Source organism: Mirounga leonina, unplaced genomic scaffold, assembly GCF_011800145.1.
Source record: "Mirounga leonina isolate KUSES-001 unplaced genomic scaffold, KU_Mleo_1.0 Mir_153, whole genome shotgun sequence".
Taxonomy (NCBI): domain Eukaryota; kingdom Metazoa; phylum Chordata; class Mammalia; order Carnivora; family Phocidae; genus Mirounga; species Mirounga leonina.
In genome coordinates this window covers 915068-927559 of record NW_023270387.1, presented here as the reverse complement: position 1 = coordinate 927559, position 12492 = coordinate 915068, and the positions used below count along the sequence as shown (strand labels likewise).

General features: G+C 42.3%; 1 protein-coding gene across 1 annotated transcript in view; it reads left to right on the top strand.

The window, feature by feature from the left end:
- Positions 1-12492, top strand: part of MMP20 (matrix metallopeptidase 20) — a 48035-nt gene that overhangs the window by 25439 nt on the left and 10104 nt on the right. Inside the window, exons 7-8 of the mRNA XM_035008803.1 lie at positions 3106-3242; positions 4169-4325. Of these exons, the coding sequence (XP_034864694.1) occupies positions 3106-3242; positions 4169-4325 (294 nt within the window). The remainder of the gene's footprint in view (positions 1-3105; positions 3243-4168; positions 4326-12492) is intronic.

The following is a 12492-nucleotide window of genomic DNA, read 5'->3' as shown; positions in this document are numbered from 1 at the left end:
CACGAGATAAACAGTCCAGCTAAATATATAATCAGCAGATCCCCTACTATCAATAGGCGCCATTGTTTCGCCCTCCTCATCAAAGGTCAGATGACAGACTCCCGATAAAGTGTTCACTTATTTCCGTGACTGCTTCCCACACACCCTGGAGCTGCTCTTTTCCAATAGGTTCACAGATTGGTTTTCTTTTTGCTTATACTTTAAATCCATTTCCAGATGTATTAGGAGGTTACTTGCTATACTTGGGGTTTTGGGGTCCATTTCAACTCCTATTTGTAATCTATAGCTGCAAGCTTGTAAATCCTCTGGGTACGTGTTCTGGTGCTTCATTCCCAACCATTAGTACTGAAAATTTTCCCAATTACAGTTTCTTCTGGAACTTGCACAACGTTCCGTAAGTGGTGGATGGTATTTATTTCTACCTTACGCACACGGTTTACACATCTTAATACGTCGTAACACCATTTAAGCCAGGCTCCCCTGACTTTGCCACTACTGATACTTTGAGGCAGACCGGTCTTTGTTGGGTGGGTTGTCCCGGGCATGGAGCCATGCTGAGCAGCTTCCCTGGTGGACCTCTCCCTCTGGAGGCCGATAGAACAACTGTCCGCCAACATGGCCAAAGTCTCCGGGGCACAAAATCACTCTGGGTTTAGAATGACCGCTCAGCTTCCCCTTAGTCTTCACAATGCCTGCAATGCCTTAAATCAGGGTTGACTTAGAAAGGAATTTTAGATTCTACCACGTGAGAAAAGTTCCAAAAGCACACTTTCGGTTCGCAGGTGCTCTTCATCACTACATTTTACCGCCTCTCCTACTGAGTCACTCGGGACATCCATGCCCTAACTTCTGATGAAAGATAGGGCTTACGTTTGCCTAGAGCCACCTGTCGATTTTTAAGTGAAAAATGAAAGCCAATATTTCCCTGCATTAGGTGCCCAAGGATAAAGTGCCTGGAAGTCTGCCGTACCTCATCAGAAACGTGATTCAGACAGAGCCTCCCCTGCCCGGCTTCCTCACCTCCTCACCCCCACCACCGCAGTCCCCAGAAACGCACCTCGGTGCCTGGGTCAGCATCCAGCACAGTGATGTGAAGAGTCAGCATTTCAGAACCATGTGCTGAATTAAGTGAAAAACACTCGCTTTATAGATTTCTCATCAGGTTTCCAATTAATGCATTGTTATCAAAAATCAGATGACAGGCTATGGACATGATGCGTTTATCCATTTTCGTTACCCAAATCTGTGGGGTTCCCCAAACCCGTGCTCACGCTGTGGTGGCAGAGAGGAAGGAGAAGGGGAAGGCGGTCCCTCGTGCCTTCAAAAAGCCTAGATCTGAGGACGGCGGTGGCGGGGGGTGGGTGGCAAATTATGAACACAGAAAAGCAGATATCGCAAGGCTGGGGCAAGGCTGGGAATGAACAAGGAGATGAGATCAGGTGGAGATGAATATCGAGACAGCTGCAGTCTAAGCCGGCTCTGTCTGCCCCTAACCAACAGACGACCTTTGGGCCCACGAGCCTTCCTAAGCCTCGGTGTTTCATCTGTTAGCACAGATATTCTAGAGCAGGCTGTGATGTGTAGGGCATGGGGCGAGCCACTGCACCTGCCACGGATGCCTGCCACCCTGTGTATCGTGTATGGTGGGTGCCCAGTCAGCGGGTGGGTAAGGCCTAGGCAAATTATAATGTTTAGAACGGACAATATCTAGCTCTATGGCACTTTATGGTTTATAATCACTTTCCTATGCATTCTCTCCCTGGATCCTCGGAACAACCTCACGAGACAGGCCAGGTATTATTATTTGCATCTAAGAGATGATAAGACTGAGCTTGGAGATGCCGGTCAGAGTTAGAACTCAAGTCTACATCTCCTAAAGCACGATATGCTTTTCCTTCTGCATCATGATGCCGTGTAGGGAACAAAGACATGTCTCTCTCCATAAGGCCCTTTCAAATTCATCATCAGCTTACACGGCCCCACCTGGGACACCTTCACCAAATCCCCGAATGCAGTGGAATCTCCCTCCTGTGGGATATGCTCTGTGTCCGCATCCTAAACCTGATTATAATCCTAACTCCTGAATCACGTACCTGTCTGAATCCTAACTGCCGAATCACGTACCTGTCTACACTCCTGGGCTGTAAGCTCCCCGAGGCAGGACCAGGGTCTCGTTCAGCATCTCATCTTTGATGTCTACCACAGTCCCCTGCTGATAGGTGCTCCGTAAATATTTGTTAAATTAACTGAACAGGAAAACTCAACGTAAGATGGAGGAGTTCCTACACTAACTACCTAGAAAATTAAATGTCAAAATTTATTATAGTTTCCCTGTCCACAAATAATTTTATGTATGGAGTCTACTTTCTACAGAGTCACGTAAACTTCGCATATTTTATAAAAATGATTTTCCCCTCCAAAATTCAAAACGGACCCCATGTACACTGAACGTTTCAGCCCATTACCTTTGTAATACTGCCACAGTTTTATGGAAATAATTTTGGAAGAGTGGATGGATGAGTCGCTAAAACTTGAGTTAATTGGTGTGTACCAGATTTTCTGTTAACTAGCCATCCATTTCGAGGATATAAGCCCTTTCCATAGATAAGTATTCAATAGATAACTTTCAATATAACTGATAATTGTGAATGTTCTTGCTGGCTTTATTGGGAATAATTCGCACCTCCCAACCACAAAGATTTGGTGCAATTGTAATATTCATAATGTCCACCAGGATGGTATTTTATCTTTGTGAGTTTTTAGTTTTTAAAAGATCAGAATAGGAAAAGGACATCTGTATCAAGGGATACCTGGAATTGGAAGGTGCAGAGCTTAAATGTGTGAAACACCAGGGTTATCTCCTTGCCGTATCCCTCCATGTTTTGAATGTCCTTAAGTAAATGAAGGAAAGCGGATTGCAGGGAGGCTCAAAGAACAAAAAGGGAAAAGAACTATTTACTAAGGTGAAAAACTCATGCTCTCCTTAAAAACAAGGCAAAGGCAGAGGCACTGAGAATGATCCCTGCAGTGTGGCTTGCAGAACACATCGGTCCACGCCCCGCTCAAGATCTAAATCAACCCCTGCTCTTGTGGATTGCCCAACAGGATTTTCTGGCGTCGGCAGGTTCACATGATGGCGGGGATCCGGCCCAGCACCATTACCAGCTCCTTCCCCCAGCTTATGTCCAACGTGGACGCAGCTTACGAAGTGTCCGACAGGGGCACCGCTTACTTCTTCAAAGGTACCCTACAGATCCGTGAGGTACAGGAACGGTGGGGTGTCCAGCGTGTTGGGAACAGCTAGTACTGGGAGCATTCAGTCAGGGATCGGGGAGCGTGCTTGGGTCACTCCTCCTCAGGTCAGCCATGAAATGCCGCTCTGTTGAACTATAACAATGGCAGGAAGGACAATGACTCTGACAATGTTCTCAGAGCCAACGCTCTGCCCTGGAGAGGCACCATGCTAAGTGACAGTGCCCAGGGGGGCTACAGACCTGGTCCCTGCCCCTCAAGGTGGCATGGCATGCCCCACTGAGAGCCTCTAGTCAACAAAAGCCAACACGGCACCCCATGTGAGGAGAACACCTGTGACTCTGGGAGGTGGGCATGGTGTCAGTCTCTGGCTCCAGCCCTTTACTATCAGAGTGACTTTGGGGAATTATCTAACTGCTCTGAGCCTTCATGTCTTCCTGGGCTTATAAGTGATTATAGTAATATCAACCTCAGAGATGCGATGGTGGCTAACCAATGGGCGTTATCCGATAGGTGGTACCTGTCAATTTTAGCTTATTTTTCCTGATGCTGGGGGATGAAGGTACAAGGCCAATGCCAGCTTACAAATCACAGCATTTGTCTATCACATGCCCCTTCTCTCCCATGCATATATATGAGACTGAAATGAGGCTATACACATGAAAAGTATCTTGAAAAAAATTAATGTGTGAAATTTAAGACCCAATTGTATCAAAATTATTACTTTGCTAAGGCATCACTAGAGATGTTTGCCTCCAGAGTAGTTTCAATTGAATAAAAGCCTATTCACTGGGTTGTAGCCATGGCAACTATCCCATAAACTACTTCCATTTGGGGTCCTGCATAGAAATCCTCATGAGTGAAGTACATCGCCGAGTGGTACAGAGTTTTTGTGAACTTTAATTTCTGTTTTCAGGCCCCCATTACTGGATAACAAGAGGATTCCAAATGCAAGGTCCTCCTCGAACTATTTATGACTTTGGCTTCCCAAGATATGTGCAGCGAATAGATGCTGCTGTCTATCTCAAGGATGTGCAGAAGACCCTTTTCTTTGTGGGAGATGAATACTACAGGTATGGCTTTTCTCCTCTTGATTGTCCAGATGTATTCAATGGGAAGAAAAAATCCTTTTGCAGAAAAGAATGCAAAGCAAGTTTGCGATAGGCCTATTGACTCCTCTTGGCCCCTGGGATGCCATTTACTCATGGTTGACACGGTCTCTAAGATATGAAACCACCCAAATAACTGAAACATTCATTCATGAATCCCATTGTTTGTTCTCTAGCACATGAAACATTCTAATCCTTCATGCATTTATTAACTGGACCTCTAGTGGCCTAAAAGAGTGGACACAGCATCACCAAATACATTGCTAGCCACAGGGAATGCCTCGGGGTAAAACTGACTCCTTGTTATGTGGGTACCAATGCATCCCAGAATATTCTGTGATTTTGTGCAAAATGGATGTGGTCATGACTGTGGGGCTCTTTGAAGGAAAGTTCTGCTGAAAGGAAAAGCCCTTATTGCTAAGTCTTTTTATCCAACCCAGAATGTGAAGACTCTTCTTACCCAAAGTGGATCATACACAATTGTCCTGCAGACCTGAGTAAGGTGACATCTGTCATCCAGTCGCTGTGCACAGGGTCACACCTCATTCCACCCCCTGGGTTTCTATCCTTAACTGACTCATGTAGTCATCAAGACAGTATGGTACTGGCACAAAAATAGACAAAGATCAATAGAACAGAACAGAGAGCCCAGAAATGAACCCACAACTATGTATCAATTAATCTTTGACAAAGCAGGAAAGAATATCCAATGGAAAAAGCAGTTTCTTCAACAAATGGTGTTGGGAAAATTGGACAGCAACATGCAGAAGAATGAAACTGGACCATTTCCTTACACCACACACAAAAATAAATTCACAATGGAAGAAAGACCTAAATGTGAGACAGGAATCCATCAAAATCCTAGTGGAGAACGTAGGCAGTAACCTCTTTGACATCAGAGGTAGCAAGTTCTTACTAGACATATCTTCTGAGACAAGGGAAATTAAAGCAAAAATAAACTATTGGGACTTCATCAAAGTTAAAAGTTTCTGCACGGAGAAGGAAATAATCAACAAAACTAAAAGGTAACCTATGGAATGGGAGAAGATATTTGCAAATACTGATAAAGGGTTAGTATCCAAAATATATAAAGAACTTATTAAACTCAATACCCCAGAAATGAATAATCTAATGAAAAAATGGGCCAAAGACAATAGACATTTTTCCAGGAAAGACATCCAGATGCTCAATAGACACATGAAAAGATGCTCAACAACACTCATCATCAGGGAAATGCAGATCAAAACCACGATGAGATACTGCTTCACACCAGTCAGAATGGCTAAAATTAACAACACAGGAAACAACAGGTGTTGGTGAGGATGCGGAGGAAAGGGAACCCTCTTCCATTTCTTCCAGGTTGCTATTTGGTGTCTTTTGTGCTTCCATACACACTTTAGGTTTAAGGATTGCATTTATGTAGATTGCTTTGGGTAGCATAGACATTTTAACAATATTTTTTCTTCTAATCCATGAGCATGGAATGTCTTTCCATTTCTTTGTGTTTTCAATTTCTTTCATCAATGTTTTATAGTTTTCAGAGTACAGGTCTTTAAACTTCTTGGTTAGGTAGATTCCTAGATATCTTATTGTTTTTGGTGCTATTGAAAATGGGATGGATTCCTTAATTTCTCTTTCTGCTGCTTCATTATTAGTATATAGAAATGCAACAGATTTCCGTACACTGATTTTGTATCCTGTGACTTTACTGAATTCATTTATCTGTTCTAGCAGGTTTTTGGTGTTTTCTATATACAGTATCATGTTGTCTGCAAATAGTGGAAGTTTGACTTCTTCCTTGCAATCTAGATGAATTTTATTTCTTTTTGTTGTCTAATCGCTAAGGCTATAACTTCCAGGACTATGTTAAACAACAGTGGTGAGGGACACCTGGGTGGCTTAGTCAGTTAAGCAGTCAGAAGTCTTGATTTGGGCTCAGGTCATGATCACAGAGTCATGAGACTGAGCCCCACATCGGGCTCCTCACTCAATAGGGAGTCTGCTCAAGATTCTCTCTCCCTCTCCATCTGCCTCTCACCCCTAAAATAAATAAATAAAATCTGTAAAAAAAAAAAATAACAGCTGTGAGAGTGGACATCCCTGTCTTCTTCCTGACCATAGAGAAAAAGCTCTCAGTTTTTCCCCATTGAGGATGGTATTAGCTGTGGGTTCTTCATATGTGGGCTTTATGATATTGAGGTATGTTCCCTCTATCCCTACTTTGTTGGGGGTTTCTCTCATGAATGGATGTTGTACTTTGTCAAATGCTTCTTCTGCATCTATCGAGAGGATCATATAGTTCTTATCCTTTCTTTTATTAATATAGTTTATCACACTGATTGATTTGAGAATACTGAACCACCCTTGCAGCCCAGAAATAAATGCCACTCGATCGTGTTGATTGTGGTGAATAATTTTTTTAATGTACTGTTGGATTCGATATGCTAGTATTTTATTGAGAATTTTTACATCCATCTTTATCAGGGATATTGACCTGTAGTTCTCTTTTTTAGTGGGGTCTTTATCTGGTTTGGTATTGGTAATGCTGGCCTCATGGAATGAATTTGGAAGTTTTCCTTCCTTTTCTATTTTTTAGAACAATTTGAGAAGAATAGATGTTAATTCTTCTTTAAATGCCTGGTAGAATCCCCCTGGGTAGCCATCCGGCCCTGGACTTTTGTTTGTTGGGGGATATTTGATTACTGATTCCATTTCTTTGCTGGTTATCAATCTGTTCAAGTTTCCTATTTCTTCCTGTTTCAGTTTTGGTCATTTATATGTTTCTAGGAATTTATCCATTTCTTCCAGGTTGTCCAATTTGTTGGCATGTTGTTTTTCATAATATTCTCTTAAAATTGTTTGTACTTCTGTGGTGTTGGTTGTGACCTCTTCTCTCTCATTTGTAATTCTATTTATTTGTGTCCTTTCTCTTTTCTTTTTGGTAAGTCTGTCTAGAGATTAATTTTATTAATTTTTTCAAAGAAACAGCTCCTGGTTTCATTGATCTGTTATATTGCTTTTTAGTTTCTCTATCATTTATTTCTGCTCTAATCTTTATTATTTCCCTCTGTCTGCTGGCTTTAGACTTCTTGTTCTTCCTTCAGCTCCTTTAGGTGTAAGGTTAGGTTGTGTACCTGGATTTTTCTTGCTTCAGAGGGTAGGCTTGTATTGCTACATACTTCCCTCTTAGAACCACCTTTGCTGTATCCCAAAGGTTTTGAACCATTGTGTATTCATTTTCATTTGTCTCCATGTATTTTTTAATTTCTTCTTTTGATTTCCTGGTTGACTCATTCATTATTTAGTAGGATGTTCTTTAATCTCCATGAATTTGTGGTCTTTCCAGTTTTTTTCTTGTGGTTGACGTCAAGTTTCATAGTTTTGTGGTCTGAAAATATGCACAGTATGATCTCAGTCTTTTTGTATTTGTTGAGGCCTGATTTGTGACCCAGTATGTGATCTATTCAGTAGAAAGTCCCATGTGCACTCGAAAAGAATGTATATTCTGCTGCTTTAGGATGGAATGTTCTGAATATATCTGTGAAGTCCATCTGGTCCACTGTGTCACTCAAAGCCCTTGTTTCCTTGTTGATTTTCTGCTTAGATGGTCTGTGCATTGATGTGAGTGGGGTGTTACAGTCCCCTACTATTACTGTATTATTATCAAAGAGTTTGTTTATGTTTGTTCTGAATTGTTTTATGTATTTGGGTGCTCCCAAGTTGGGTGCATAAATATTTATAATTGTTAGATCTCCTTGTTGGATTGTCCCCTTGATGATTATATAGTGCTCTTCTTCATCTCTTGTTACAGTCTTCGTTTTAAAGTCTAGTTTGTCTGATAGAAGTACCTCTGTCCTGGCTTTCTTTTGCATGAGAGATGGTTCTTTTGATCTGCAGCTGTCTTTAGGTCTAAAATGAGTCTCTTGTGGGCAAGAGGCTCTTATTTTTTTTATCCATTCTGACACCCTATGTCTCTTGATTGGAGCATTTAGTCCATTTAAATTCAAAGTAATTATTGATAGATATGTACTTGGTGCCATTTTATTACTTGTTTTGTGGTTGTTTCTGGAGCTTTTCTCTGATCCTTTCTTATCTTTGTCACTTTCATGTTTTGCTGATATTTTTTAGTGATATATTTGGATTTCTTTCTCTGTATTCTTCATGTTTATTAGTGATTTGTGATTTGTGGTTACCATTAGGTTTGTGTATAACCTCCTTGGCATATAGCAGTCTGTATTAGGTGGATGGTCATTTAAGTTTCAACCCATTCTTTTTTCCTCTCCTCCCCACGTTTTAGGTATGTTACTGTATTTTATATCCTTTCTTTGTGAGTTCGTTGACTGATTATTTACAAAAATATTCATTTTTACTGCTTTTGTGTTTTCTGCCTTCATACTGTCACTTTTGGTCTCTCCTTTCCTCTCAAAGGGGCCCCTTCGATATTTCTTGCAGGGCTGGTTTAGTGGTCACCAACACCTTCAGTTTTTATTTGTCTGGGAAACTCTTCAACTCTCCTTCTGTTTTGAATCATAGCTTTACCGGCATCTCACCTGTTTTCAATAACCATTTCTATGGCATAAAAGAAATTTATAAATAAGTACATTATGATCTTCTTCCACCTGATTGGTATCTTCTCTAGTCTGGCCCTGAGAAAACAATATCCCAGATATATTTCATGAAGAGGAAAATTTATTTTCTAGAAATGAATGCCAAACAAATGTAGACTGACTCCAGGCCCCTGCAAGCCCTGGGAGCATTGCTCAGAGTGTCATGTGGTGCCCTGACTTGTCACTGCCAGTCCAATGATTAAACCACCAAGCCAGCTATTTTTCTTTAGAACTTCCTCTCTGGATTCCTGATGGTAATTCATTTATTAAGCCCCTAATATCTGCTGGGCAGATTCTCCCAAGTCTTTTCTCTAAGGGAAGGTGACTATAATCACAGTGCTGACATACAGGAAGACAGGTTTTGAGAAACCCAACTCCCACTGTGGATTTTCAGAGAATGAGACTGAAAGATGCACATATAAGCATGTGTGTGGGAGTGTGAGGGCATTTATGTTATGATTACTCAGTTAATTTCTCAAAGATTGCTCACAGCCTGACTCTCACTGGGGGGATTATCCACTCTCCTATTATTTCAGTTCTCCATTCAGTGCCTGGTCTTTGGACTAATCTACCATCCACCAGCAAAGCATGCACCTCCAGCCAGGCAGAAGTGAGGCTTATAGGGCTAACACCAGAGGCCTGATGAGAGGTTTTTAATTCTCTGTAAATGTAAGCTTGGGGAGGGAGAGTGTCTCTGATTTTAATGAGGCCTGGTTCCCCGCTGAGGAAATCACAATGCACCTTTCCAACTAAGTTTCTGTGAGTGTCTATTAAGGAAAAGTCTTAGTAATCTGGATAAAACAGATTCATTAAAAAGTTGGTCTAAGGGATTAACTGAAATATCAAAGACTCATTTTGATGTTAAGGGAAGGAAACCACAGAAGGCACTTTTAAAATTAACTTTCTGAGGTTCTTGAGAGTATTAAGTGAATAACGCATGTAGATACTAGCACATAGTAGGTGCTCAAATAGAGTAACTGTTCAGTAATTGTAGGAACTTACATGGCAATCAACGAATACCTGCTTCAAAAGTTGTGATAATTAACAAATGATCATTTAAACCTCAATAGTTCTCTGAGCAGCAATCCAGTCAAAGAGCAGCTCAGAGGGAATTTCCTTTTGAAAGACCGAAGGCCCCAACATTGCACTGAAACTCCTGCTTTTGGCAAAGCATGGACGGTCCTTCACCAGTGAGGGTCCTCTGTCGGACGTCCTCCAACACACTGGTTTCTGCACCAAAGTGTAAAGCAAACAACCTTGACCTACAGCTTAGAAGTTCAGAAAAGGTGTTGTGAGCCACTCCATTAATGAACCCGCCAAACTGCACACCCCCGTTTTAGCAAAGCCTCACAGGGAGAACATCGTACTGTCACATTATGCCATGTATTGGTGAGAATTATGTTCGACTGCTGGTAAGAGACCCAAAAGTAACTATGGCTGAAACACATAAACACATTAAAAAAACCACTGTTTTTCTCACATACATAACACATCCGAAGTTTAACAGACCTAGAGCTCACACAGTGAGTCCACCACCACCAGGGACTCAAGTTCCTTCTAACACTGTGCTCTACTGTTAACATGGAGATGGAACGCTCGTGGTTGCCCTAAGGCTCAAGTGGTCAATGAACTTCATTCCTTCTAAACAGGAAGAAGGAGGAAATGGGAGGAAAAATCAAAGGAGACAGATGTTCTGTCAATAAAGCACAGGGCCATACTCAAAAACACACAAGGCCAGAGTTATAGACCAAGTTATAGACCAAGAATTTGTTTGACAGCATGTTAGGACTTACTTCCCTTAGTTGTTCATCACGGCCTTCGTCGGTCTTCATGCTAGGTCACTCTGTGACACAAATGATGTGTCGAGATAAAAGAAGTCTCTGGATACATTTGTTGTCAGGGAGAGTCTCCATAAACTCCCGAGTGGAGCCAGTTTAACGAATGACGGGCCATGGGAATGCTATTGAAGAACATCCCCCACTGAGGATGGAGGGTTGGCTTGGGGCCAGGTTGGTTCAGGCTCTAGGAGTGAGAGCCCACATGTCGGTGCAGTAGTAACTCCCCAGGGAGCAGCCCCAGGGAACTACAAGGTAAATCCAAAAGGGAGCCTACCATGCTAACGCCACCACACATTACATGATGTGCCGCGTAAACTCACCAAGGGCTTCTTCCCCATTCGTCCACTGGCTTTTACTCCTTCCTTTCCTCTTCCTGGCAGGCCCAAACGATCCAGCCAGTTTTTCTTTCTTTACATGACTTCCATTACCTTTGGCTAATTTTTCCCCGTAGATATTCTCTCTTGCTTACCAACAACAGAGCAGTGGCTACACCAGGGAGTTCTTGGGGACCAGGGATCCCTCAACTCCATCATCCTTGGAGGCAGTCAGTGTTTTCTGAATTTTGTGTAAAGTGACGTGCAAATCTAGGGGCCCTGGCCCCTTTCTATCCCTAAGTCAGTCTTTCTATGCAGACAGACTGGAGAGATGATTGATGCAAAGTAGGACACATTCTCTCCTTCCTAGATGCCCCATGTATACTGAAAATTGAGTGTTTATTTAAGGATTTTATAGCTAGTCACCATAGAGAAATAGGTAATAAGTAATAAAGTAAGAAAGATGGGTAGAATTCAAGATCTTCTTTTTTAATCTTAAATTTTTTAAACTGCATTACTGAACTACCATTTTCAATCTACGTGTATTGGGCAAGATTATGCATCAGGCTCTGTACTAGGACCTTATCACTCAGGAGAGAGCACAGAGTTTGCTGCCTGAAAGTGTGGGCAGGAGTAACAGAGTGCTCATCTCAACTCTCACAGCCATCATTGGGCAACCTGGATTGCCTTTCTGTTTTGGTTTAATCATCTTCAAAAGGGAGATGGAAATAGCATCTGCTTCATAGGCTGTCGGAATGGAGGAGAAAACTGTGAGACTCCCATCACATGATAAATAGTTGGTTGTGTTGGGTGCTATCCACACTCAACAAGGCCTACAGTTGAGAGTAAGTGCACAGGGAAATAATTAAGAGTAGTCCAAGTGTGACAGGTGCCCTGAGAGAAGACTGGATGGAGATCAGTGAGGCAAAACAAAGAGGAAATGGCCAACAGTAGTAAAGGTGTGAAGAAAGAACCCTCAGAAGTGAGGACTGCCCTTCATCTTGAGAAGGGAATAGGAGTTTCCCAGGCCAGAGGCCGGAGGGCAGTGTGCCTTCCAGGCAGAGACAGCAGTTGAAGCAAAGGCACTGGGGCATGAAATCACCTGTGTATGTGGGGAAAACCTCAAGCAGTTCAGCATGAGAACAGCATGGGCTAGAATGAGAGACGTGGCCCAAGGAGAAAGAGGGTGTCGATGATGGAGGGCCTATGCCTTTCCAGGGAGACCAGTGTGAATTTACAGAAAAAAAGGAATATCTTTACCTGTCCTAAGTAAGCAAGTAACCCAGGAAGGTTTGTGTTGTAAAAATACCCTCCCGGCAACAGCGTGATGGGAGCAGAGGGGGACAAGATGGGAAGTCGGCTAAACCAGGGA